The 27524-nt window shown below is 52.1% G+C and overlaps 1 protein-coding gene across 14 annotated transcripts in view; it reads left to right on the top strand.

The window, feature by feature from the left end:
• Positions 1-21525, top strand: part of CELF4 (CUGBP Elav-like family member 4) — a 289320-nt gene extending 267795 nt beyond the window's left edge. For 5 of the 14 annotated variants that reach the window (XM_087819059.1, XM_087819058.1, XM_087819057.1 and 2 more), the window contains exons 9-14: positions 1918-1983; positions 2984-3067; positions 7652-7735; positions 12420-12498; positions 12928-13099; positions 20273-21525. In XM_087819059.1, coding sequence (XP_087675185.1) covers positions 1918-1983; positions 2984-3067; positions 7652-7735; positions 12420-12498; positions 12928-13099; positions 20273-20299 — 512 coding nt within the window. In that variant the 3' untranslated portion in view covers positions 20300-21525. Of the gene's footprint in view, positions 1-1917; positions 1984-2983; positions 3068-7651; positions 7736-12419; positions 12499-12927; positions 13100-18203; positions 18607-20272 lie in introns of those variants that run through there. The other 9 variants (XM_087819062.1, XM_087819061.1, XM_087819055.1 and 6 more) reach the window with 5 other exon arrangements.
• Positions 21526-27524: the final 5999 nt, after the last annotated feature.

The raw sequence follows: 27524 nt of genomic DNA, 5'->3' as shown, positions 1-27524 counted from the left end.
ACCATCTTTAAATGCGGAGTTTGGAGTCGTTGTAATGAGCGAGATCCCTCAAAATGTTCATTCTTTGGCAGTTACTAATGAGGTCATTAAGCAGAGAAGTAGAGAGGGGTCTCAGAAATGCTTTCCTCCACTTCCTAGGCCCAGGTAGCCTCCCTGCTCTCCCCTCTTGTTCATTGAGATCATGTTGGAAGCACACAGTGTGGCCTTTACTGCCACATAACACCCTGGAAGGGGTGGCTCTATAAATGTTAAGGACCACCCATTTTTTCTGTGTCATAGTCTTTGCTGAGCACTTGCTATGATTCTGGCACTGTGTGTGTGTGCAGGGTGGGGGGTGTCACGTAAGTTGTGCAGGTTTTGTTTTACACAGGGCATCAAACTGCCCAGAGATAGAGGCAACTTTTTCTTTTTTTCTTTTTTTGAGACAACTTTTTCTTTAATTTGTATAAAAGCTCGGGAGACCAAGAGCACAAGCTGGATGTGGGTTTCCATCCAGAGAGCAGAGGCTGGTGGATAGCCGGGGGTGGGGGGGGGTGGAGGGAGCAGCAGGGGGCAGGAGAGGACACCCTGCCTCGCACTACCACCACCACCTCAGCACTGGCAGCTCCTGGCTCCGGTCTCCACCGTGGGGGAAAGAGGGATAGGATAAGATAAGGTCAGGGAAGGGCCTGCATCCTGACCCATTTTCAGCCACCCCTCTGATCAGTGCCCTGGCCCAGCTCCCCTGGTGCTGTCTGCACTGTCTTTAAGCATCTCTGCCCCAGGATTTCCCTTGGCTCCCCTGAGGCCTAGGTGCTATTGTTCTAGTGGGATGTTATGAGGCTCAGAAACAAGAGCTCAGAAAAGAAGTTTGGGAATATTTCCTGGTCTATAAGGCCCCTAAGTCTGGTACTGCCAGTTAGCTTGGCTAGGTCACTGGGCAGTTAAGCCCAGATGGCTTTCTTTCTGCCTCCCCATGTCATCCAGTTTGCCCTAAACATACTGCAGCTAGATCTGTCTCCACCCACCTCCCTGGGTGGGCCTCCGAGGCCAGTCCACTCCCACTAGCCATGGTCACCAAAGGCAGTGCCCACCACTGGCCCATGCACCAGCCTTTGGCCCACAGCCTCTGAAGATAGAGCAGAGGCAACAGAAGTGAACCGGCCGTTTTCACAGTCCAGTTGCCCCTAGCTGCTTGCCAGAGCATCAGCATGAGGACCCTCCTCTTGCACGGGGCAGTAGACATCCGAGAGTCACGAATTCAGGTTGGAGGAAGGTCCTTGGTCTGCCGGTTCTTCAGTTTCTGTGGGCGCTACTCCTCTCCCAGCCCATGGGCAGGCCTCATCTGTGTGGCCAGTCCCACTGAGGGTGTCTTAGCTATGCCTTGTGCAAACTCCCTAAGACTAATGGAGAAGGTCCCTCTGTTTGAGCAGGCATGGGTGGCCCAGGAAGACAGAGTGGCATGGTGAGGCCTCCTGTGCCCTTTCTTTTACCCAGCTGGGTTCTGCCCCCAACTTCTGCTGGGGATAGTGAAGATGAGACCACCCTCCTGACAGCCTCTCTCCCTCTTGCTTACTTTTCCACAACCCTTTTCCAGAGCCAGGTCCGTCATGGCAAAGCCTCCTCTGGCATCTCCTTCCCAGCCCTCCCCAGCCTTCTACATGCAGCATCTATCTCACTCCACCCCAGGCCAGCTGCAGCCTACATTCCCCAGCCAGGGTGGGCAACCTCCACCCTACTGAGGGCCCTGGACTGGGGAAGGGGGAACCCCAGCAGGGTCCGGGCACTCAGGGTTCCAGTCAGATGGCCTGCCCCAGGACAGACACCACAGTGGCTGGGAAGGGCAATGCAGCAGCAGTGTCATCTGCATGGGCATGATGGGGGCAGGGCTGGTTTGAGTGGGCGTCACTGACCTCTGCCCCCTTGGCTCCCCTGCAGCGCAGAGCCCCACCGCCGCGGACCCCCTGCAGCAGGCCTACGCTGGAGTGCAGCAGTATGCAGGTCGTTAGTATCCGCATGGGCCCATGGCTGATTTGTTTATGTCCCCACTCCTGTCTGGGCACCAGTGCCCCTCCCCACCCCAGGCCTGGGCCCAGCACTGTGTGGGAGGGAGAAGTGGTGGTGGGGAGGGAGTGGGGGGAGCTGTGGTGAAAGGAGGGAGGGCTATACTCCCAGATATCCCTACTTCGGGCTGCCTCCCTCTCTGCAGGCCCCCTAGCATTCTGGCAGTTTCCCATGGGTGCCCTTGCAGTGGTGGGTGGTCAGAACTTCAGACAAGTTGGTGAGACAGGCTGAAGCATTGACCTTTCCATGCAGTTACTAATCTCTGAGGCCAGATTTCCCTTCCCCATGGGCCTGCCAGGCCAGTTTGTCCAGGAGCGCCAAGCCACACAGCAACACTGGGGATACGCCAGAGCCAGGGTCCTGCCCACCACAGTCCACAGCTGCCGGTCCTGGAAGCTTAGATGCCTGGGTTTGAGGGAAGGAGAGACGCTGGAAGGGAAACAGATTCAACCTCCCCCCACCCCCACCCATGCACAGGTAGTGGGAGTTGGCAGGAGCAAGGGCCACGGAGAACAAGGGAAGATAGGCAGCCAGACGTAGAAAAAAGGAGGGGTGACAAGAGGCAGCCCTGGGCGGAGCAAATGGCCTTGGGCCACTGAATGGGAAGGGGACCAGCCACTGTAGAAAGCCCAAGGCAAGCTGTCAGTCAGGCTTCTCACTCCCACCCCTGGGCTGGGTAGCGCGCACACGCGCACGCACACGCACACGCACACCTGTACACTCACAAACAGGCACACACTTCTAAGCTGCACTGGTGCCGCTGCTCCTTTACTGCTGAAAGCTGGCTTTATCTTAAGTGGCTGAGCTGAAATGCGCTTTTTGGCTGGCCTACTTTTACTGCTCAACACTGAAATGTCTCTCTCTTCTTGCCTCTCACCCTGTTTCCCTCCATGTCGCTGTCATCGTGTCTTGCTCTTGCCTCTTCTCTTTGGCCCTCCAGCAGCCGCCTACCCTGCTGCCTATGGTCAGATAAGCCAGGCCTTTCCTCAGCCACCTCCAATGATCCCCCAGCAACAGAGAGAAGGTGAGTCTTCCAGCCGGGCTCCCAGGCCCCTCCCTGCCCCCTTCTCTTCCCAAAGAGGCTGCTCTCCTGGGCCTTTGGCTGGGTGTTTTGTTGGAAAGATGACCGTGTTTGTGTGTTGTGTTGAGGGCGAGGGGAGATGGGAGGATTGTGAGATGCGGCGCTCTCCAATCCAAGCAGGGAGGTGGGCTTCTGGTGGGTAGCTCTGCAAACCCCAGTGGTGGGAGGTTAGGTGGCTGGGACCCTGGACGACTTGGGGTCCAAGAATCCCCCCTCTCCCAGGGGGGAGGAAGGGGAGAAGTAGGAATGCTCATGGCTGGCAAATAGGGAGACCTTATGGACAGAATTTGTACCCTCTGGGTGACCAGGAGAGCCAGGCAGAGCTCCCAGGGCAGAAGTCCACAGCAGGGAGGGGGTGGGGTACCCCAGTGCAGGCCTAGTGGAAGGAGGAGATCCTGAAAAGCCACATCCAGAAGCCCTGGTGTGAACAGGGTGGGCCAGGCAAGGCCAGTGGGCCGGGGAGGTTGGGATTCATAAAGACTCCCATTCCAGAGCTTAGAGACCTCTAGGAGCTGGATAAACAAGCCTACCCTCAGGGATTCCATGGGCCTGCAAGAGCTCAGCTTGATGGGGCAGGAACACTAACAAGGTCCTGTCTTCCCCGCCCCCGTGAAAAGGGTAACCTTGCCAGTGAGGCCACATCTGCCCCAGTAGCCCACCTAGCCAGGGAATTCCACTGGTCTCCAAATGGGTGGCACAGAGCCCTTGCAGTAGAACATCCCAGGGCTGTGGGATATAGGTTCGTCCTGGGAATGACCTGGGGATCTGCTGGTCCAAACCCTTTCCCTCAGACTGGCCCCGAACAGGCTTAGAGCCTGAACAGCTGAGAGCCTAGGCTTGGAAGCAAACTCATCTGGGCTGACTTTCCATTCAGCTGACCCTTCCTTCTCAGCTTTGTTGTCCTGCATAGTGGGGGTCCCTGCCCATGCCTGAGTGACACCTGGGCCCACCATCGGTGAAGTGGGGGGGGTCTATTAGCCCACCTCTCCCTGAGGGTCCCCTTACTGGGCTGTGGCCCTGGAGCTTGCCCTTCTCCTGCCCTCCTCCCACTCAGTCCAAGCCTCCCAGCGCCACTTCAGTGAGATTCGACCTGCAAGGAGTGGGGTCCAGCAGTCCCAGTGTTGCCTGTTCCAGGCCCAGAACAGAGAGAGAGGTACACCTACAGGTGCTACTACTTTTGTCACCCCACTGCCTTCAGGCTGACCCACACCCACCCTATAGTCAGCACCTTGCATCTCTGGTCTGTGGGCTCAGAGTCTCTAAACCCTGCTACACGCACACGTGCATGCATACACACACAACTGCAGGTCATTGCTGCTCTGACCAACACACATGACAGCCCCCACCACTGGCCTTAAAGTCAGGCCTTCCGTCTGTTCCTTGCCCTGCCCCACACCTCACACTGCACCACCCCATGCGTCTAGCTCTGAACTCCTTCTCATACCTTCTCTCTGTCTCTGAGCAGCTTTAGTTCCTCACGGTCATACCCTGTTACCTAGTCAGACCTGGCATGGTCAGTCGCCACTGCAGCCTCCCCTCTGGCTGAGGGATCTCCCACTACTGTCCCAATTCTCCCTGTATTTGGGGCACAGGATGAGCGACTCTGCTGTACAGGGCATGGGTGGGGTGAGATGTGAACCCAGATGCCTACAGAGCCACGCTGCATACAAGGGAGAGCTCATGACCCTGGGGCTGGAGTTGTCAGGAAAGGCTTTGGGGGGCCCTGACAGATGAGGTCTTCAGCACATAGAGATGGGAAGACAGGCATTCCCGGCCGGGGAACAGCAGGAAGAAAGTCATAGGTGTTGCAAAGGATGAGATGAGCCTGGGGGTGGGGGAAACAGGCTGAGGGTAGGCTGGAGCCAGACCACATCTGTGTCCATGGTGTTGCATGAGGCATGGATGAAAAAGAAAACTGTGTTCTCTAGCTATGGCCTCTTCACATTATGGTCACTTCCCCCTGTGTACTGCCATTGAAATATCAGGAGGCACTGGTTCCTGGGGAGGACCTTCCTTCCAGCCCTTTGTCTTTGAGTTGAGCCTGAAAACCAGCAAATGCCTGAATCCCCAGAGGCTGTCTGCTCCCCAGACAGGCCAAGGTTACCCTTAGGGTTGGCTCTATTCTTGGCTCTGCAAAGAGCTGCTGTGTGGTTGGGGGGAGTCACGTTCTGTCTTTGGAGCTCCATTTCACCATATCTCAGAAGGCTGGGTTGCACCAGATTGATCTCCAAAGTCCTGCTGGTTGCGCCATCTGGACGCTCTATAATCTGTGAATGAAGGAACACAGTGAAAGCTCAGGGGCAGCCGGAGTAAGAAAATGTGTAGGATCCCTGTGGAGGGGTGAGGGGCAGAGACTGGTGGGGCTCAGCCACAAACCATGCTGATGGAATTCAATCTATAGGCCTTCCCTCAAAGGCTCCTTGTCTCTTTAACAACAACAGACATAACATCCACATAAAGCAGCTTGCAGAACTTGAACTTGGAACATGGGCCCGAAGTTCAAGACAGGTGTCAGAATGGGATGGAGTGGAGAGGGAAGCCCTGAAGAATGGGGATCGGAGGAGGAGAGAAGGCATGTACTAGAGGATTGGGGTGGGGGTGGAGGAAGGACAGGAAGACAGGAGGAGGCAAATGTCCCTGCCCCTAGAGAGCACCCCATGTGGTTGGAGAGAAAGCCTCCCAGACATAAAAGAGAAAGAATCTCAGACCACAGAGGATGGAATATGGACTCAGGGAACACTGGAAGGGAAGGGTGTAGGGAGTGGGGGTCCTAGGGGAGGTGTGGCTTAGATTAGGCCTTCAAGCTGGTTCTTGCCCCACGGGAACTCACATCTAGCTGGGGACCATCAAGGACACATTCAGAGAGCTGAGTCAGTGAACACACATTGTTGGAGGGGACAGGTTAGGAGGTCACCAGGGTTTGGGGGATCCAGTACTGGGGACCCCTGGGTGCATGCTTGCGCCGGTTCTGAACGCGCCGTCAGCTGGCAGTTTGCCTGGGAGACAGCAGACTAGGGAGGGGGTGAGAGGGGAGGACCAAGGACTGAGGAGGTCAGCAGCTCAGAGGGAGGCTTTGGGGGTCAGTGGAGTCTTTGGAGGAAGGAAGGAGACAGGTGGGAGAGGAGAGAAAAGGAAGAGAAGGGCGGAAACTCAGAGCGAGCTCTTTACTCCTGGGACTGGGCTGTCAGCAGCCTTGCCCTTCCCAGAGAACCATGACAACTGGTGCTGGCCGGGAAAGCCACCTATCAGCCTATCAGCCCACGTCGGTGCCTTACAGCCTTCACTTTGAGCTCATGCTTAGCGTCCACCAGCCTTTGATCAGAGCTTCAGCTCTTACACAACTCTGACAAATGAAGCTATTTCCTTTGCATGGCCTTCATGGTTGGAAACCATTGAAATGACCACTTTAAAAGGTTAAATTATGTGGCATCTATGTTTAAGGTAGCAGGAAATAGATGAGGTATCTTGGAGAGATTTTCATTTTAGAGAGTTCAAATCGAGCATTTGGGTCATTTAAAAAGAAAAATATAAATCTTTACATTTTTTCTGGAAATTTCAGAAATCCAAAGGCCTCAACTCTTCAGAATTTCTGGGGCGTTGAGATTTGTGTCAGATAGATAGAAGAAAGCATGGACTGGAGGCAGATGGCCTGGATCTATATCCTGGTTCCACTCCCCACTAGCTGTGTGACTTTTGGCAGGTGACTTAACCTCTCTGGACCTCAGTTTTCTCATCTGTGAAGTGGGGATGATAAGCTATAGAAGCATCGGGGCTGTTATTGTTGTAATTAAATAGGGAGCCTCTCATGTAATGAGGCTCATGGGTACCCTGGCTAATCTTGGAGCCTTGCTGTGGATCCCCTCCTGTTCACCTAGGCCACTGGAGGAGGCAGGCTAACTCTTGATTTCTGCCTTTGAGACCAGGGCTGAGTTTGAGAAGGTGGGGCAATTGTGAACCAGATGGGAAGGAGTGGCTGCAGGCCAGGGGGGAGGATGGGCTGAGCTGCCAACCTCTGGGTGCAGAAGGTGACATGAAGCTTCTCACCCACCTGCACCAGCACCCCTGGTGTGGCTGCCTCAGGCCAATTCCCTCTGCTCTCCCCTCAGCAGGGTCTGGGCAAGAGGGAGGCCCAGCAGGTCCTCCCAGGTCTCCCTACCTCTGCCCTTCCTCAGCACCTGATTTCCACCGCTGAGAAAGCCTGGTGTTCGCCCCTTTTCCTCATCACCTCCACCCCTGGAGCCCCAGGGTTTCTAGGCAGGCACCCTGTTATAAATCCACTTTGCAGAAAAGGCAACTGAGGCACAGAGAGGTTCAGTGATTTGCCCAAGGGCAGAGCAGAAACAGGAGCTCAGACCATGGGCTCAGCAGCCCCCCTTCTTCTTGGATCTTGGATGAGACCCCCCTTCCTAACCTTGCCCCCACTCCTCCCTGCTGCCGCTGCCTAACTCGCTCACCTCTCCTCTGTCTCTCTCTTCCCCCCACCCCGCCATCCCTCCTCCCCCGCCCCACCCCCTCCCCTCACCGCAGGGCCCGAGGGCTGTAACCTGTTCATCTACCATCTGCCCCAGGAGTTTGGGGACGCTGAGCTGATGCAGATGTTCCTCCCTTTCGGTAATGTCATCTCCTCGAAAGTGTTTGTGGATCGGGCGACTAACCAAAGTAAATGCTTTGGTGGGTAAAGATAACAAACCAACTAGCTTCACCTAGGACAGGGTGGTGCTTGCACCAATTTACCGGTGTCCAACTGCTTTTAACCTGCTCCTTCACACAGCTCCCCACACCCCCAACCCCCAGTGTTCCCTATGGCCCAGCCTCCAGCCACTGTCTCTCACCCTTCTCTCTTCTACTTTTGGCTTCTTGGCTTTCCCTGCCCACTTCTCCTCCAGCTCTACATCTCCCCCTTCCCAGTCCAAGAGATAGGTTCCCCGCTCTGCTACCAGTCCCAATTCCCACCCACTGAGAAGGGGTGGAGCCACCTTGGGCAGGGTTGGGAGGGGGCAGCAAGCTGAGCTCACCAACACCCATTCTCCCCGGAGCCCCTCTCCTCACACTGTCAGAGTGGCCCTTGGGTGGAAGCTGAGCATGATCCTTGGGGAGGGGATCTGCCCAGCTGAGGCCTCTACCCTGCCTTTCCTTTAGCTTCCTCTGTCTACCTCTCTGTCCTGCTCCACCCCCCTTCTCTGTCTACCCTGCTCTTTGCTCCCCTCTTGCCATCCAGTTCTCCTTCCCCCACCCACTCCTCTCAGATCACCAGAGCCATATTGTTGAGGAGCCAGGAAGTGAAAAATGGTCCCTGCCCTCAGGAAGCCTCAGGTCTGAGCTTAGGTGAAAACCACACCTACCCAACGGCAGTGAAGTCTGCAAGGCACCTAGTAAGGGAGTAATGAGAGAGGCAGGTGGATGTCAATAAAGGAAGGGGAGGGGATTCCAGGCAGGGAGTGTAGAGTGGACAAGGGCATGGGGCTGGGATGAGAAGAGCCAAGGACAGTGAGTGGGGATGCTGGAGGCCTTGGGGAGAAAGGAGGGTTCAGGGGAGACCATCTGCGAGGGAGGGTCTGTGCTGGGGAGGGTTTGGCCATTCAGGTGAGGATGTTTCATGTGGTGTGGTAAGCAGTGGAAGGTGGTAGGAGGTCCTTGAACTGAAGGTAATAGAATGAAGATACAGCTTTGGGGAAACTTGCCTGGTATCAGGGCGTTAGATGGGGGAGGGAAGACTTGGGAGGATCTTAGAGTATGGTTGTCGGATAAAATATAGGATGCCCAGTTATATTAGAATTTCAGATAAACAATGGGTGCATTTTGAGTATAATGTCTGAAATGTTACATTCAATATGGCCCATGCAATATTTGCAATATACTTATGCTAAACAAGTATTCACTCTTTATCTGAAATTCCAGTTTAACTGGGCATCCTGTGTTTTGATTTGCTTCAGACCTGAAGTCCCACCTCATCCCCATACCTCCCCCCTCCATTCCTCTTTAGTCCCTCTCTTACCTCCTCCTGCATCTCCATCAGCCCTTCCTTCTGGGGCCAGAGCCACTCGTGATTCACCAAGGACTAAGGAGTCCAGTCCCCAGAGAGCCACACATGGAACCAGAGCTGAGTCTGCCAGAAGCGTAGTACCTCCAGGTTGACCTCCAAATTCTGGGGCTGTGCGGACAGAATAGGAGTCTGTGTTGGCCAGGAAACCCAGGTCACAGCTTGCAGTGGAGGGGGGAAGGGAGAAGGCATATGAGTATAGAAGCATCGGGAAGAGCATGTTAAGGAAATTCCACTTTGGAGACCAACTTGCCAGAACCATGAAGGGCTTGAGGTTTTAGAGCACGTTCCCCAGAGCAGTCAAGATCTTGGCTCTATTGTCCCTTCCCCTGGAAATTTGTGGTACTACAATGGCATAGAGTTGCTTCAGCAGCTCATTTCTCTTTGAATATTGGGGAAACAAAGCCAAAGAAAAAGGCAGGGTTGCACCCCTCCACAGTGTTTCTTCTGACGAACTACAATTACCTATGTAAAAACAACCAACTGGAGATCTTTGCATTTGCTCTTTAAGTAAGCCTCAGATGTTACATGAATCAAAGAAAACTGCTCAGAGCTCACAAAGCACTGGGCACCTGGGATAGAGCTGCTGGTTTCTAGCCAAGTCCTTGGTACATTTATGCGGTCCCTGGCTGTCCCTGATGTCAGAGCAACCCAGTGTTTCCAAGGCATTTCCTTAGTCTGTCCAAACACTACCCTTACCATTAGCCCATTTAAATTCTCCAGGACAGAGGTTTTTTTCCTGCTTTTTTTGCTGAAAAAAATCTCCTGAGTACCTCTACTCTGGCTCTTCTCTTCTTGAACAAACTTCTAGCACTAAACATCTATCTCCCTTGAAAAAGGACAGTCTCCAGCCATGCGTGCCCGGCCCAGCAGTTCCTCCTTAAGCCTCTTGGGTTCTGGTTCACATCCGAGACTTCTGCAACTCTCCCAGAGGCCTTTTGTTTGAGAACAAACTCCAGCATTCACTCATGGGCTGGTCATTTCACTCTCTGAGCCTCAGTGTCCTCATGTGAGGAATGGGGACTTTAGCAGTTAGCTCTCCGGGATGCTCTGAGGTTACCTGAGATGGTGTGTGTGAGGGGCTTGGCCTGAGTAGACCCTCGAGAAGGGCTAGATCTCTCCATAGTCCCCCAAAGAGGGGCTGTTTTGTTGTAAATGTGATCCTATGTTAAAGTGAGCCCCTCAAAGGCCCCACTTGCTTTTTATAAGCATAAACAGAATTTCCCAGAGGCTTTTGTGAGCGTATGGGCAGCACAAATTGTTGCTAAGTTGAAAGAAGGGCTGGGGGGGGGGGCACCAGGAGGGCCTCCTATCTGCAAGGCTTCCCAGGGTCTGGGAGGCAGGAGCTTTCTTGAGAGTGGGAGGAGGGAGGAAGGGGCCCTGGAGAAGGAAGACAGAAACCATGGGAGATGGCGCCCAGAGCCCTGCCAGCGGGGGACAAGTTCCCTTCCCAGACTGCTAGCCAGTTAACAAAATTAGTTGAGGAAGAAAAGTTCCCTCCAGCCTGGGGTCCTTCCCAACCCCCAGGCTTCTGAAGAGCTGGGCTTCCCTCCTCCAGGACCTCTCTGCCCCTTCTCCCCTCTCAGTGGCTGTCCCTCCCGTCACACCACAGCACCTCCAGCCCCTCTGTCCTTCTCCTGTCTCCTCTCCAGCAAAAACAGCCACCAAGTGCAGGTGGCCAGGTAGAGCCAGAGCTGGTGCTGCTGGTGGGCTTGCAGAGGAGGGAGCGGTGGACCCTGTCACCCACAGTCAGGCTATCTTGTCCCCCTAGGGAGAGAGGCTTTGGTTCAGCCACCCTCCTTAGTCTGGGGAGAGCTGTGTAACAGACACACCATTCACACATGTGAAAAAGGCCCTGCTCTGCTAACAGCTTGACTAGTCGTCAGATATACAGGTTGGTAGGAAGGGGCCGGGCCGGGAGGGGATGAGAAGAGAAGGTGGGAGGATTATTCATGCTAATCTTCAACTATGGATAATCCTAAACCTCTCCTATCTATTTTGGAATATGGATTTTTACAGATGTTGGTTATGTTGCTTTGGGACCGGCTCTGACCGGTTCCATCTGAGCTCACACGCTTGTACACACACACCCTCCCCTGTTTTTGATGGTGCCTTGCTGCAAAAGCAAATATGAGCAAACGCAGGAAGGACACAAGAGAAAGAGAAAAGTAGCCACATGGGGACAGTGTCTGGGGCAAGGTAAAAACGGAGAAACAGCCTACAGGGGAGAGCGAGGGAGGTACCAGGGACAATTAAGAAGACAGTGTCTATGTCAGTGGGTCTGTACATCTATCCCTTACATATCTAATGCTATTTGGGGACAAGTCCTCCAAATGAAGCAGGTTTGCAGGATGGCCTGGGAACTTCGCCAAGCTCAGTTTCATATATTTTGTAGGGAGATTTTACAGGAAAAATAAATAAAAGGCAGATTTTACAGGATAACAGGCCTCCAAGTCAAATAAATTCCAGGAAATACTAGGACAAACAAAAAGATAAAGGTTTATTTATTGGGGAATTTGGGGTGGGAGGGGGATGCGTTTATTTGTTAATGTGCCTTGAACTGCCCCAGAGGGGCCTGGCTATAAACCTAAGAGGCCACAGAAGCCCCTTTCTCAAGGAGCACCTGTTAGGGCCATTCTGGGAAATGCTGATGTAACTCGGAGTCTCTAAGGAAATGCACTCAAAGTTTCAAAAAGGTGGCTTCTAACTGAACTTTGGGAACCTGATCCATCTCCATCTGGGAACTTGGTGTTTCAGGTGACTGGGAGCCATGGATGGTTCTATAGTCCATCCCCGGATGTTGGGAGGAGTGAAGGGGTGAAAAGAACTTCTGCAGGCTCTCAACTGATTTTCACTAATAGTGTTAATTTGTACTATTATTGTTATAATATTATTATTATTGTTATGGGGGTGGTTCACAGGGGACACATCAATTGGTGCGTGCTTAGTCCAGGGCAAGAGCGCTTGCTTCCAGGGCTTGGAATTTTACTAACTAAAAGGGAGATGCCCACACCCCTGGGTACGAGGTGGTGGGGAAATGCGAGTGGGTCTGGATTGAACCCCAGTGTCCGCCAGGAGCCCGGCTGGGGACAGCCTCGGCCAGGACCGGGAGGGGGGTGGAGGGGCCGCGAGGACTGTCAGCCTCTGCCCCCCCTGTGGCCGGGCGGCACTCGCGAAGGGGGCGGCCCGAAACGGCGGTGAAGTTTTCTCCGTGGTGCCTCCCTCCCTCCCCCTCGCACTCCTCTCTCTCCCCAGGCCGGCACCCTGTGCCCTCCCGCTGCCAGGCTCCCTCCTGTCAGGGAGGACAGTGTCCAATAAACTCCTCCACCCGCAGGTGTGTCCGCCCTCTCCCACCGCCGCGGAGGGCTGAGGTGCCGGGGCCGGCCGGGGTGGGGGGCGGGCGCCCGTCCGAGCCCCGCGCGCCGCGGGCTCCCGGCTCGTGGGAGAGGGCGCCGCCCGCAGCCGAGGTGGAGCCGGGGAGGCCCCGCCGGGCCCCGCCGGTCTGCGAGGCCGCGAGCCTCGGAAGCGCCCGCGCCGGGAGGGGCCGGGGCCAGCGGGCTGGGGGCGGGCGTGAGGCCGGCCGGGGGCGGGCCCGGGGAGGAGCCTCGAGCCCGCCGCTGCCCCGAGGCGGGGCGGGAGCGCAGGGCGGGGCCGCCGGCGGCCAGGCCCCGCCCACCCTCGGCCCCAGCCTGCTCCCCACCGACCCCTCCCGGCCGGGGCGGCCCAGTGGAAACCCAGGCCCTCGTCCCTCGTGTCTCGCCAGGCTTCGTGAGTTTCGACAACCCGGCCAGCGCGCAGACCGCCATCCAGGCCATGAACGGCTTCCAGATCGGCATGAAGAGGCTCAAGGTGCAGCTGAAGCGGCCCAAAGACGCCAATCGCCCGTACTGAGCGCCGGCGGGAGCGTCCCCCGGGGGAGACCAGGACTCGCACAGGTAACCGGGGGCCGCCGGGGCGCGGGGGTGGGGGGCTAGGGAGGGCACCGGACGGACCCGCCGCCCCCCGGCCTCCGTGGGCCGGACCTCGGGCTTGTGCCTTGGACTCGCTGCGCCCGTGTAGACCCGCTGCTCGCCCGGTGCCTAGGGGGCAGCGCAGAGCGGTGGTCGTCCCGGGGGACACGGGTTTGGCCATCCCCTTGCCGCAGAGCCAAAAGGAGCAGCAGTGAGGGAGCCGCTCCGAGGTGGGGTGAGCCCTGGGCCTGCGCCTCCGGGCCCACAGTCGTCCCTGTTTGCCCGATGGCAAGCCCAGGGCGGGGAGACTTGGTGGAGGGGGCGGGCGGCAGAGTAGACTCTGGGGAGCTGTAGCCCTCTGCCGGGGCCTTCTGGCATCTCGCAGACTCCCTGGCTCTCCCTTCCCAGCTCTCCTGCCTGGAAGGCTGGTGGCCTTTGGACCCTTGATCCCCTCACCCCTCCACTTCCCCATAGCTCAGTCTGGAGAAGAGGGGCAGGACTTTTCAAAGGGAACTTTACCAAAACTAGGTAGGACAGAAGCTGAGGATGGTGACGGTGTAGCACTGGGCCCACTTGCCCTGCCTGCTTTACTGAGTCCAGGACGTGTGGGTAGTTGTGACCCTTCCTGCTCAGTTGGGTCCTGCCTTGCAGCTGGAGACACAGCCAGCCACTCCTCTGACAGGCCACCTGTTGCCCTGGGTGAAGCAGCTTCCTGGGAAAGTGGGGAGAGGGGAGCTGTGCCAGAACGTCAGAAGTCCACCTTCAGTCTGTTTTCCCCCATTGCTGTCAGTTCCTGCAGGGTCAGCTCATTCTCAGGCCAGAGAGAGGCTGAGGCTGCCCAGCCTTCTGTCCCTCCATTCCTTCAGCAGTACTGTAGGCCAGCCAGGTACAGTCAGGTACTCGGACTCAGCCCCCAGTAAGACTGATAAGAATCTTTGTCCCAAGCAGGGGAGAGAGACACTAAACAATGACATATGATCAAAGAGTAAATTATATAGTGTGTCAGAACTGTTGGTTACAGTTACCTCAGGTAGTCAGGGTAGGCCTTGTTGAGAAAGTGACATTCAAGCAGAGACTTCAAGAAGGTGAGGCAGGGAGCCATGTCAGAGTCTGGAGGGACATGTCCTTCCTTTGAGGGGATGGCCAGTGTACAGGCTCCTAAGTGAGGGCCTGGTGGTGTGTTTCAGGAGCATCAGGAGGCCAAGGTGGCTGGAGGGGAGTAATTACGGAAGCATGGTGAGAGGGGAGGCCCCAGAGGTGAGGGGGGCCACCTCATGAAGGATCCACAGGCCACTGTATGGACTTTGGCCCATCCTCTGAAATGGGAGGCTGGGGGGCGGGTGGTCATTGAAGAGCTCTGGATAGAGAGTGATGTGATTAACCTGCATGTCAGCAGGACCACTGGCTGCTATGCTAATAGATTGCAGAGCCCAAAGCAGAGGTCTAGTGCTTGGATGGCTCAGTCTGGGTGATAGCAGTTGATGTGGTATGAGGGAATTGAGGTCTAGATGTATTTTAAGGCAGAGCCAAGGATGCTGTTTGTAATGAGAGTTGGGTGTGAGAGAAAGAGGAGCCAAGGATGACACCTGGCTTTGGCCCAAGTGACTAAAAATGCAGAGTTGTCATGCCTGGAAATGAGGGGTTGGGAGAAAGCTCAGGCATGTGAGAGTTAAACATTCAAGTTGAGGTTCAGAGCCTGGAGTTTGGGAAAGAGGTATGCAGTTTCCCAGTCTCTGCTCAAATCCCACCATTGCTAGTAGAGCACCCTTTATCCAGCCAGGAGCAGCAGCCAGCACTCACCTTCTGTTGCAGAAGGTGGCTGAGCCTCTACTCTCTGCAAGACTGGAAAACCAAACTCGCCTCTCTTGCCTCCTGAGTTTCCACCCCTGCTCATCTCCAGCTTGTGAGAAGACACAGAGACTTATACTCATGTTCATTCAGAGCGTGGGCAGCTTCCCATTCCAGGTGCGAGGCTCAGTGCTGGGGACACAGAGGTGAATGGGTCACCATCCTGCCCACAAGGAGCTTCTGGCTCTGTGCACACAGACATCAGGAGGCAGCCAGCAGATGGGTGCATTTCCATAGGGAAAAGCAGCCCTTTCCAGATACAGAACTTTCTCTTAAATAAGCTTAGCTCTGCCATTAAAGCAGGACCTGGGTCAGGGTGCTTCTCCTCTTGGGCTTCCATATTTTCACTATTGAAAGCAAGGTGTTGGAGTCATCAGAGGGTTTTTAAAGAGGAGACAGACTCCAAAGCAGTGCCCTGAGATTTCAAGGGGCCCCTGTGACTCTCTGAAAGCATTCTGTCTTAGACTCCTTGACCTCGATGCAACTAAAACCCAAGAAGAATAGAACCTTTAGGTCAGAGAAATTCTCAGATGAAGGGATGATGGAAGCAGATTTGTTGTTTGGGATATAAGGTGGGAAGTGGCCTTCAAGGTAGAACCGGCTGACAGTCATACTTGGGATGGGGGCTTGAGAGGAGTAGTTTAAACAGCAGAATGGGTTCTTCTACCAGAGATTAAAAGGCCAGAAAGATGAGAACCACAGACTTTTCCACAGTTCTTACCACTCATGAGGCACAGTTCCTGTAGGTAATAACTGTAACTGCCTATAAGGTACGCAGTGTTATTAGTCCCATTTCACAGAGAGGTCAAGTCACTTTCCCATCAGCTACTGAGTGGTACAGCCGTGATTTGAAGCTAGGGGCCGAGTTCCAGAGGCTGTGCTCTTAACCCCTACAAGTAAGGAGAGTGATAAACCCAACTCTCCCGGCACAGAGTGTCCTGACTATCAGAGGGGACATGTCAAGACATCCTGCTTTTCAGGGGTCATCCATCTGGCTGTCTCTTCCCTTTTAACTCTATAATAAAGGTGACCTTTAATCTCCATGTAGATGGCATTTTAACATGATGTCTTCAGGCTTCCCAAGAAATTAGAGGCTGAAACAGAAGGAGGGTGCTAAGATAAGGGGCAGGCTTGGGGGTTGCAGTGGGAAGGGAAGTGGGTACCTGTGAGATGCTCAAGACTTGGGGGAAGGGGGAAGGAGGGATCTCCAGGGGGTCCCTTAGTTGTACTTGCCGTAGCCTACACCTGTTGGCACTGCCCTTCTCCTTTCTTAGGCCCCTTCTCCCACCCAAAGGGACCTGCCAATTGGATACCCTGGGTGGGTCCAAGGGCTGGCTTCTGGGAGGGTTGGTGATGCAGGGGATGGTGGCATGTCAGGACTCAGTGGGCATGCAGTGGGCCCTGGTTTGTGTGAGGGAGATCTGCTGTTGGAATAAGAAGAACCCAGCTTGGCTAGGCAGACCCGACGGGTCTGGGGAGGAAAAGAGGGGCTGGGAGCTCTTCTGTGAAGGCAGAGCTGGAGGCTGGGTGTGGGCTTAAAATAGTCATCTCTCAGCTGCTTTGCAGCTTATCCACACTGACATTTCACGATCCCAGGCTTCCCTTCCACCTTCCCTCAAAGGAAAACAAAGCTGAGAGTGGAAGCTGGCTGCGTGTAGCATCCTGGTGGATTGGAAACCCTGCATATAAACCTGGTGCCTGAGTGCTGCAGGGGAGAGGGCTGGGAAGAAAGGTCAAGGATAACCACGACAAGGGCAAAGATCTGGGGACCCTCCCCCCAGATCCCTGGCTGGGGGCAAAGGACCATGCAATGGTGAGGAGTGCAGAAGACAACTCAAAGTGGAATAATTTGGTGATGCTTGATAGAGAAGGGAAAGCAGCCTCAGCCACCTAGGGCTCCAGCAGTAAAGAAGGCAGGCCAGGGTTGTGAGGGATCTGCCTAGAGCTGTACAGGGAGGACTGTGGGGTATAAAGGGATGGAGAAGGAAGACGTGGAGTAGGGAAGGTCAGCAGAGCAAGAGTGATAGCAGAGGCTGGGATCCAGGGCACAGCACTCCCTTCTCTGGCGGGCCGTCCTTGCTTGCATTAGCTACCCTGCAGGGCGCCCTGCGGTCTTCCATATGGCCTTATCGTGGGGTCAGCTGCAGAGCCTTCTCAAGGCTCTGCGTGCCCAGAGCAGCCTCACTTTGGGCACATGGGCCACCTTGGGAGCAAAACAAAGGGTGTGAGGTGATCGTGAAATGAAATCAGTAGTGCCAGGGCCTGTTTATAGATTTCTAGGAACGTTGATGTGATTTCCTCCAAATCTGAAAACTAAACATGTTCATTTTCTGAAGGTCCTGAGGAAAGAGGGTTGAGGCAGAAGTGAAGGGGAGAGGATCATAACATCATACAGTGGGTTCGCTTGTAGTGGAGACACCCTTCCCTGGGGACAGTGGCCAAGGTGGGGCTCAAAGGGTGGGAGGGCTGAGCTGCTGCCATTGTGGACTGTCCTGTGGCAGCAAAGTGTCTCATGGATGGACCTCATGGATATAACAGCCACCTTAGCAGCCTCTGACCTACCCTGCAGTCAGGGTCACCCTGACAGGCTCCCCCTGCTGGTCCACAGGCTGAAGCCACAGAAGGCTGGGGAGGTGAGGACAGCTCCGCACCTGGGGGAGAGAGAAAGAATCAAGGGTGATAAAAAGCAGAGACGTGCTCCCCGATCTGCTTGCCAGCCGGCCAAGGTGGTTTGAGGGGCTGTTTTATTTTTTTCTGGCCCCCTCACCAAACCGCCCACACCCCCCCTTCCCAACGCATGATGGATGCCCTTAGTGGTCCTGTGTGAGGTTCTGCTACTGTTCACAGTGTATCATGTGTCTGCATAAACAACCGTGCGTGTGTGTGTTGATGTGCCCATGTCGTCTGTCTGCTGCTTCCTCCATCCTTTGAGTTCTTTTCAGTTCTCTTATGAGTTACTGCTGTTCTCTCATCAGAGCTTTTAGATTGGTGCTGTGGTCTGGTGCTGTATAAATATTTTTCCTTTTAATTTTGTTTTAACTTCTTCCTTGCCCTTCTCCACCCTCCACCCGACTCTCCTCGCCCTCCCACACTCCCCTCCCCCACCCGCCCTGCCCTGCCCCTTCCTTCCCCCGAACCCACACTCTTGTCCTCTCTTTCTCTCTCTCTCTCTACATATATAAATATATATATAAATCTTTTCTTCTTTTGTCATTCAATCAAATTCCAACAACCCAACCAGGGCCAGTCAAATCCACCACAGTCTCGCGCTGAGCTAGGAATAAAGTTCACGTAATCACATGAGAGTGGAGAAAACAGTCCCCCATCCGTAAGTTCAAATCAACTCAAAGTTCACAGTGTGACATGATGGCGTCATGTAACAAGGCTAAGAATCGGTTGCATGACAATTGCCGTCAAGTTTCGTGGAGGTGCTGTGATTGGAGCGTTTTTCTTGGATGTTGTATCAGTTGATGATTGGCCAGTCATGATCACACGTGCATTCTCTTGACTTTTGTGCTGCCACGATCTTTTTTGCTGTGCTCATTTTTGTTTCGTTCTTGGTGCTTGCAGTGGTTTTACTTTCTGTTGTTTGGTTTTTCTTGTTCAGCGTTTTTTATGCTTCTCTAGATGTCACATAGAGAAAAAAACAAAACGAAAGCACAAAAAAAAAAAATAGTAAAAATAAAGATGAATTCCTGAATTATCGAACATGGGATCATTTAACTGTGCAAACCATTATTTTTTTTTTTTCTTAAAAATAAGGAAAACATCTTAAAAATATGCGTGGTTTATTTACTTGCACTTGAAAATATTGTGATTTTATTTTTTTCTAGAAATTTGGGGGCCTTTTTCAATTGACACTTTCCTGGGTCTGGTCTTTTTCCAGTTAGGCCATTTTAAATCTCACTTCAAAAGGAAAAACAAAAACGAAATCTCTACAGTAACAGAATGATAAAAAAAATTCTAAACCAAAAAACTAGAGTTCAAAGCCAGAGGCCTCTGAGAGAGAGCCTGGTAACAATTGTAAGGTTTGTATTATAGCCACTTCTGCTAAATTAAATGTGGGGAGGGGAGGTGGGGGCCTGGGGTTTTGGGAGGGTTTTTTGGTTGGTTTGGAAAAAACAGTACTGACAAAAGCAAAATGCACCTTTTTGTTTACAACTGAAAAAGGGTCCTTGACAAGTGTTTTTTAATTTTATTATTATTTTATTTGGTGTTGTAATTGTTTAGATTGCTGTGTACGGTTTGCTGTTTGTTGAATCAACAGTGTGAAAAACCTGCCAGCATGGATTGATATACGCATGACGTTGTCCCCTCAACTGGGGGCCTTGCAGTTCTAACTTTCTTGATGTAACCAGTCACCCCCATGTATAAGTGGAAGCTGCCTGCTAGAATGGAGATGAGTCTCATTTGTTAATTCACAATGATTAAGCATTCTCCTTCTGATTCTAGTCAGATCATGATTTTTTTCTTAAAAGCAAAACAAAATGCCAAAAAAGCCACCATTCAGAACAAAATCAAGAACTGTCTGAGTTAAGTTTGATGATTAAATCCTTTCTAATTTCTTTTAGGTTCTCCCATCCACCCCCTTGAAGTTCTGAATTTCCTCTAAATTCCCTGGCATGTATGAGAAAAATATTATGTGTATGTGTGTGTGTATGTGTGTATCTATGCATATATACATGCACACATATCCATGTATATCCACATATGTGCAGGTGAATATATTCTACACATATATCCAGATATACATATATATATACATAGCCTCGCAAATAGTTACTGACCTTGGGAAAGAAGCAGTTGGCTGGAAACTGGGCAAGGATTCAGCAAAATTCATGTCATGGATCTTTTTTGCTTTTCCTCAAGTTGGGGAGGAGTGGACTGGGCTGCTAGATTTTTGCTGTCTTGTTTGCTAGGCTTCTGTATACATATTGTATCTGGGATAGACCCCTCAGAGATCAGTTTAATTATAAATTCATATCTCATAGTCCCAAATTCATCCCTTAGATTGAGCTATCGCCCAATCCAGAACTCTAAAGGAACCCAAATCGAGACCCCCTCCCCCAACAGCTAAACTCAGCCACAACCATCTCCACTAGACTTCCCAGTGGTTTCTTACTCTGAATAGAAGAGTCAATTTCTTCTTTATGTATCATGATCATGACTAATTCTCATACTGGTCTCTTCCCTCCCTCCCGCCATCCCCCAGAGCTCCCACCCTAACCCCCAGGCAGGTTCCTTTTGGTGTTTGGATGCATTTTGTGTTTCCTCTCTTGGCTTAATCAGCCCTGATTTTCTTCATTTTAGGGCAGGATGCTGAACGGGCTACATTAAAAAACAAACCTCTCTCTCTCTCTATTTATAAATGAGAACTGTTGGATGACACCTTTGACATATCAGCCAATATCAATCAAGCTGAGGACTCCAGACACTCTGTGACTGTAACATTTCTTCAAGGAAAGTATAGCGTCTATGGAGTTCAGAGGGCACGTGTTTCGGAGAAAATACACATGACATAAAGAAGAAGAAGATGAAGAAAAACGAGAAAAAAAAAACACAAAAAGGCAACTTTTAAAACAAAGTAACTTGAGACCGGATGGGGAGGCTGAAGGGCTGGGAACTGGAAAGAGACGCTTCGCTGCTTACCGATCCCCGGGGCTTTTCCAGCCCGTGGGCGCCTGAGGCAGGCTGGGGCAAGCGGTGTGGTGGGACCTGGTCCCCAGGGTGCGGCTGGGAGGCCGCCACTGAGCATCTCTATCTGTCATTCCTTTAGCTATTTAGGGACCAAAGGACCAAACTTTTTATTGCAGATGTGTAGCTCTATGTCAAATAGAGGGGGAACGGAGGAGAACCTCCTTCCTGCCTCCTGGCTGTTCTTGAAACAGCTTAGAGCGATTCTATGAAAAATGTAAGAAAAAATAAAGTAAAAAAAAAAGACAAAAAAGACAAAAACACAAAAAAAGGAAAAATATTGCTTAAATGCTTTTAAAACAGCAAGATAATAGTTCTTTGATACTTTGAGAGGCGCTTTGATTACCCTCATTCAAGTCGAAGACACTTTCCTATGGTTTTCTGTATTATATGTCTGGATGGAGCTGTTAAGATGAACAAATTGGTGGATATTTGGGGAAAGCAACAAAATTATTAAAACTCATTAACTGTGAAGTGTGAGAAAACAAGGGGAAAAAAAGGGACACACAAGGCAAGAGAATTGTTGTGAAAAGTCTGTAAATGCTTCTAACTCTTCCCCCTCTTAAAAACATAATAGTTGTACAGAATTTTAAAAAAGGAGAAGTTTAAAATACCTATATCATAGAAGAAAAATTAGAGGAAAGCAAAAAATAAAAAAAAAATAAAAAAGGAAAAAAAAAACTTATAGAAGTTAGCGTTACTGCTAAAATCCCAGATGTTGTAGGACTGTACTTTTGTAGAGTTTAGACTGAGCATCAATCCCTTCTCCCCGCGAGTGCTGTCGGATGACGACGCCGTTGACCCCGAGGGCCAGGCCGGACGGCCCAGACCGGCGGGCTCCCGGCTGCCTCGGGCAGGAAGGCCCGCGCCGCCCCGCCCCGCCCCGCGCCGCCCGCCCGCCGCCCGCCGCCCGCCGCCCCCGCCTCGCTTCGCTCCGGAGCTGCGCGCCCGCTCTCCGCAAGCCCTGGACGCCTCCCGCTTCACTCGCCTTCCATGCTTGCTCCAGAGACTTTCCGGGCAAGGGAGACCTGGGAACTTTCATCTTAAAACAACTCAACCACACACACACACACAAAAACCTTAAACAAGAGAGAGAAAAAAAAACAATCTTTGAAGAATTTCTGAAACTGTTTACAAGGAATTTTGAAAAACAGGGATGTTTAAATGATGCCGGCTCTGTTTTTCTGTAAATAAATTTGCATATTTTGTAGGACTTTTAATTGTAATGATAGAGAAAAAAAAACAAGGAAAACTATTTAATGAAAGCACGATATTTATCTTTGGTAAATGACTTTAGAGCAGTTAAAAAAGACATTGCTTAAAAAAACTCAGAATCAGAAAAAACACTGATTTATTTAAGAACACATATATTTTAAAGTATAACATATTTATTATAATTTATTTGCACCGTTGGGAAGACTTGCTTTGGCGTTTGCCTTGGTGCCCTCCTCTCATTGACGACCAGTTCATCTGGAGGCCCGGGGGCCCGTGGACCTACCATTTCTCTCCTTTTTTGTTTTAGAACAATTATCTCAGGCCTCCTGCCTTTCCTTTCTTTCTATTTTGTTGGTTAATCATTATTTTTAAATTTTTCTTTTTCTTTCTCTTGGCTCCTCCTTTTAGGATGTCCAGATGTTGTAAAAAAAAAAAAAAACAGCTGCAGTTCAGTACAACTGCTCTTTTCACACTCAACTCCCTAAAACTCCTTGTAACCTTCTGTAACTATTGGATGACGCTTTCTCCAGCTTAGCCCTAAATAAAGCACAGTTTAAAAAAAAAAAAAAAAAGACTTTTGCAGTGGTCTGTGCTTCTCAGAGTCTGGCCAGCTGTGCCCCATGGCCCCAAGGAGGGCCATGGGAGTGGCTTCGGCCCTTCTCTGTCCATGGCCCCAGTCCGTGGCCCCTGTTTACAGCCTCAGCAGTGTGGAGTGCTTTCTGGGATGCGATGGGAGCAATAAAACAGGTCGTTCCACACTTAGAAACATTTCTCTCCACTTGTGTGTATCTCTGAAAGTCACCATTGCAAATTGGTTCTTTTGGTTCCCGGCTGGGATGGCACAGTGTCCAAACACAACAGAAAGTCCCCCTTTCCTCCCTTCCAGGAGGAAACTGAGGCCACCTGACCTGAGTGGGGTGGGGGCAAAGCGCTGTGAGGTGCTGAGGAGGGAGGCGGTGGAGGCAGAGACCACAATTAAGGAAGAAGTGGCAACCCCAGACTTACCACGAGCATTTTGCTTTTGCTCCTGCACCTTCCACTGTGCTGACAGTTTGCATGGATGGAGGAAACGAGGTGCCCTCTGAGCCTGGGTTCCGGTTGGAGGGAGTGCAGGGGTGAGGAACTCTTGGGTGCTGCCCATCTCTCTGTCATGCCACACACACACACACACACACACACACACACACACACACACGGGGTGGGGGGGGGGGGGGATGTCCAAACCCTGAATGCCAGAGGTCTGAGATGGAAGGTATTGCAGGGTGAGCGGGGTCTGGGTGAGGGAGGACATGAACCAGGACTGGGGGTGGGGGTCGGGAGGAGGGGGCAGTTTCTTCCCAGGTGACGCACAATAGCCACAAGTTTGTATCAGGCCCTTTCCTGGCCTATTCCATCCCCTCCCTCAACCCCCACTCCCACTCCCACTCCCACTCCCGGCCTGCAGCCCTGCAGCCTGCTCTAGGAATGGGCAGACTCCCACCTAGGGGCTCCATTTTCCTCCATGTAAGGGGAGGGGAAGTTGTGTGGTTTCAGAGTCCCGGTTGGGGAGACAGGTGCTTATTGTCTGTCTGTGCCCCCTTTTGTGGGAGAGTGGGGAATGGCTTCAGCTCTCACCTGTCTTCTCTGAAGGAGAGTGCTGCAGAGCAGAGCTCAGAGCCCCAGCTACAGAGCATATCTGGACCCTGTGTCCCATGTCATCTCTCTTCCCAGGGCCAGGGGCCAAGTCCAGGTTTCTTGCACTAGCCTGTGAATGTTAGCCCTGGGAGAAAAGGCCTTTAAGCCTCAACTTAAATGTGGAGATGGTTCCCAGAGGAGAGCCTCCCTGTCTCCTAAACTAACCCACGCCTCCCTGTCCACCAGACTGTGAGCCCAGGAGATGGTCTGCTCTGTCCGTTTGGGGAGCTTGTGGGGCTCTGGACTTCTTGGAAGAATTCACTGCAAAGGGCTGGAGGTCAGACTGGGTCTTATGCTACCGTGTGAGGAATGGAAAGGTGTTTTCTAAGGAATTCTTTGAGTTTTAAGCCTCAGACTGTTCAAAACTGAGGTTTCTGTTGGACATTTACAAACAAAAGGCAATGAGTTCACCAGAGGATGGCAAACCTCAACAGCTCTTCCTTCTGTCACTCTCTCAGACCCCAGGGAACCTCCCCCACCTCCCCAGACAGGTCCTGTTCCTTTGTCTCCACCTCCTCACCATGTACCCTGCTCTCTGGCACAGCCCTCCCCACCTCCACTGGCAGTGGCTCAGGGGCAGGGGAGCCCTGGAGCTGCCCCTGGGGACCTGGGCTGCTCTGTTCCCAGGCATGGTTGACCGAGAGGAGGGATGAAAACACAGGGCCCAGGTGTGACTATGTCAGTTTTAGAAAAGAAACCCTCTATTTAAAAACCACACATCAAGTAGCTAATGTATGCATGGCACATTTAAGAGAGAATACAACTTATTAGCCCCTGGAGGAAGTCACAGATTCTTTGAAAACTTGCTGATAACTATCAGATCAGTTTGCGCCCAATCACAGGGAGATCGGGGACCCCGCAGCTCATCCATCATCCCCTGGTTAAGAACCCCTGGTTTGCAGTGTTAAGAAAACCCAAGACACAGTTCTCGTTAATTTCTGCTTACATTCTATGACTTACATTCCTCTGCTATTATTCTAAATCTTTTATCTCAAACTTAATGAAAAGTAGATACTTGCATAAAGAACTCCCATGTACCCACCACCTACTCAAGAGTTCTTTTGAAGCAAGTCCCAATGATCAGGTCATTTCATGGGTAGATGCTTCAGTTTCCCCTCATGTTTTCGTGGCTGCATTGATGTCTGAGGGCTGGCTCTGGTGTGTTGGGCAGCAGCCTGGGGGGGGGGGGGGGACTGACTGTGCCCTCTTCCAGCCTTATCAAAGGGTGGGCCCTGGCCCCAGGCCTCTCTCCAGCCTGGTTCCAGGCGGCACTTTCAAAGGCCTTTCTGCTTTTCTTCTCCCAGCTTTGTGCTCTTCTCTTCCATTTTTTTCTCCCCTCCCTTCTCCTTTCCTTTCTGTGCGATTCCCACCTGAAAGGACTCTCTTTACTGAGACCTTTCAGTTAATAGCTTCCATCTCCTTCTGGGTTTTTCTAACAATCTAACTTTTTCCCTGCTCTGAGCTGGATCTCACCTACTCCTGCACATAGAGCACCAGCAGAGTGAGACACACATCCCAGGGCTTCCCCACCCACAAGAGTGACCCCAAATCCTCGTGGACAAATCCGAAGCTTCTCCTGGCACGGGTTCTGCAGGGCCGGTGGGGGACTTACACCTGGGTTGAACCCAAATGAGCATTCTCCACCTGGGCGAGGTGAATAAGAGACATCTGGGCAGTGAGCTCAGCGGCCCTGCCCCGCCCAAGGTGACAGCCATCAGACTTGTGAATGCCATCTGCCTATCTCCCCAAATGGAATGTGCCCCAAATAAACACTCTTAGCTACCACCGATGCCCCACCTTCGGAAGACCATTCCCCTGGCAGGCAGATCCTGGGTCAGTGTTGACTAACTGCCTGCCAGGATGGGTGAAGGAAAGGAAGGAAAGGACAAATTGCAGATAACTGAAGGCACCTTCCAAAGAGGTAGGTCTTCTGAAAATGCCTTTTAAGTAAAAGTAGCACACTTGGGATAAGTGCTTACCTTCCTGTCTCTACTGCCCCTCCCCTACTTCTCTAAGCCACCCTCCCTCTGCTTACCTGCCCTCCTCCCACATCAGTCTCTGCTCTTCAACACCGCCAGGTGCCCTGAAGCCTGGCTGGTAAGGAGCGTGGAAGGCTGGACAGCCAGCACCAGCACCCCAGTCCCCTCTTTGTTACCCCAACTTCACTTCCCTCATGCTAGCCTGACTCCTGATCTCTTCAGGAGCCCTTGAGCATCTCCACCCCTCTGGCACCCTCTGTGAAGGTCTAACCAGGATTTGCCCAGACCAGGAGGAGGGTGGAGACTAGTGCACGAGAGTGAAAAAGGCATGGGCTTCGATGTCAGACTGGGATGCGAGTCCTAGTGCTCTCAAATGCCTTCTGTGTTACTTTGAAAAAGTTACTTAACCTCTCTGAGCCTCAATCCCCTTCTTTGTAAAATGGGGATAATAATGCACACACACGCCTCAAGAGTTGTGAGGAATAAATAAGATAGAGCCACACACAGCTGCATCCCACCCCAAGGGTTCTCTGACTTATCCACTCCTTTATAGTACAGACTCTCCGAATGAGTTCAAGCCCTGATCCCCTCCTCTTTCCCTTCCCTTAATTCGATTCCATTGACAGTTCACGTCCCAAGCGAAGCCAGCTGGAACTTGACACCAGACCACTCTAAGTCATTTGCTCTTCAGTCCAGTCGGCCTGGGACGCCCAGAGGATTCCTGTCACGTGGCGGTGCACACCCGTCTCTCACTGCTCACGCTCTTTTCCCGGGACCCGATCAGCTGATGCTGCGATGCCCCTTCCTCTCACTCCGCCCTTCCTTCTTCCCAAGAGCATTCCCAGCGCTCTGTGGCTGCTACTGTAGGCAGCCATCCTCCTGGTTTATATGGCCTCAGGCTGCATGTTAATTTGGTCTTTGCCTTTAAAAAATCTTATCTATTTTTTGAATAGGTAACATTCATATATTTCAAAATTCAAAAGCTGTAATAGTGTACAATTAAAACTCTTCTTCCCACCCCGGAATCCAGCCACCCATTCCCACGTGTTATCCACTGTTCTTGTGTACCCCAGTCTTAGTGTGCAGAGGTGGGGGACACCGATCTAAGGAACTCAGCTATCATGCTTTTTCAACAGGGAGAACCAGTGCCAGGCAGTGCCCTGCTCGGGCCTGGGGGCTGCTCCAGGCCCCATTGGATGAGTAGAGGAATTAGGCCCTTCAGTCACACTCATATCAGCGGGGCTCTTCTCTGTGAGGCACGGGTGTAGCTGTCATTTGTGAGGTGCTTGCTCTGAGCTAGACACTGGCTGAGAGATGCTTGATTATAATCTCATCTAATTCTCTGGGGTAGGTGTCATCCTGTTTTACAGAAGAGGCAACAGGCTCAGAGAGGTTAGGTCCTTGCTGAGATGATCCAGTGTCAGGTTCAAGCCCAGGTCTGCCTGCAAAGCTCTGCTCTCCATCTCCCTTGGCTGTGAACTCCCTCACACTCGCTCCCTTCCAAACCATTTCCTGTCCCTCCTCCTTCTCACATATTTTCTTAATAACTCCAATTTTACCTTTAAGAAATGGCGTTATCTATACTGACTCAGGTACCAGTCCTTTTCTTCCCATCTTTCGCTCATTATCCGGGTTGGACCTGAACTTCTTAAATGTGAGTGACAAGTTATGAAACATGTTGCTAGTGAGTCCATGATTCTCCCTGCCTGGTAGCACCTTCTGGTGGTGGGGACTGAAGGGAGAACATGGAGAGGGAGAGAAACAACCCAAAGACCCGCTTAGCTTTTTTTATTAATGAGGAGAGGAAATTCAATTGAAATAAATTTAATATTTATTAACATTTTATGCAGCTGTGTCAGCTCTGTTTCCCTCGTACACTGAACTCTGGAGAACACAATAAGCAAATTCTTAAGACCCATGCAAACTGGTTCTCCATCACTCAAAATCAAGGGGCAATTTTAACCATTTTTGAAGGTTCTATACTCCTCCAAGTGAGGTAT

The sequence above is a fragment of the Miniopterus natalensis genome, chromosome 7, assembly GCF_054644295.1.
Source record: "Miniopterus natalensis isolate mMinNat1 chromosome 7, mMinNat1.hap1, whole genome shotgun sequence".
In the NCBI taxonomy this organism is placed as follows: Eukaryota; Metazoa; Chordata; class Mammalia; order Chiroptera; family Miniopteridae; genus Miniopterus; species Miniopterus natalensis.
This window is presented reverse-complemented; position numbering and strand designations above follow the sequence as displayed.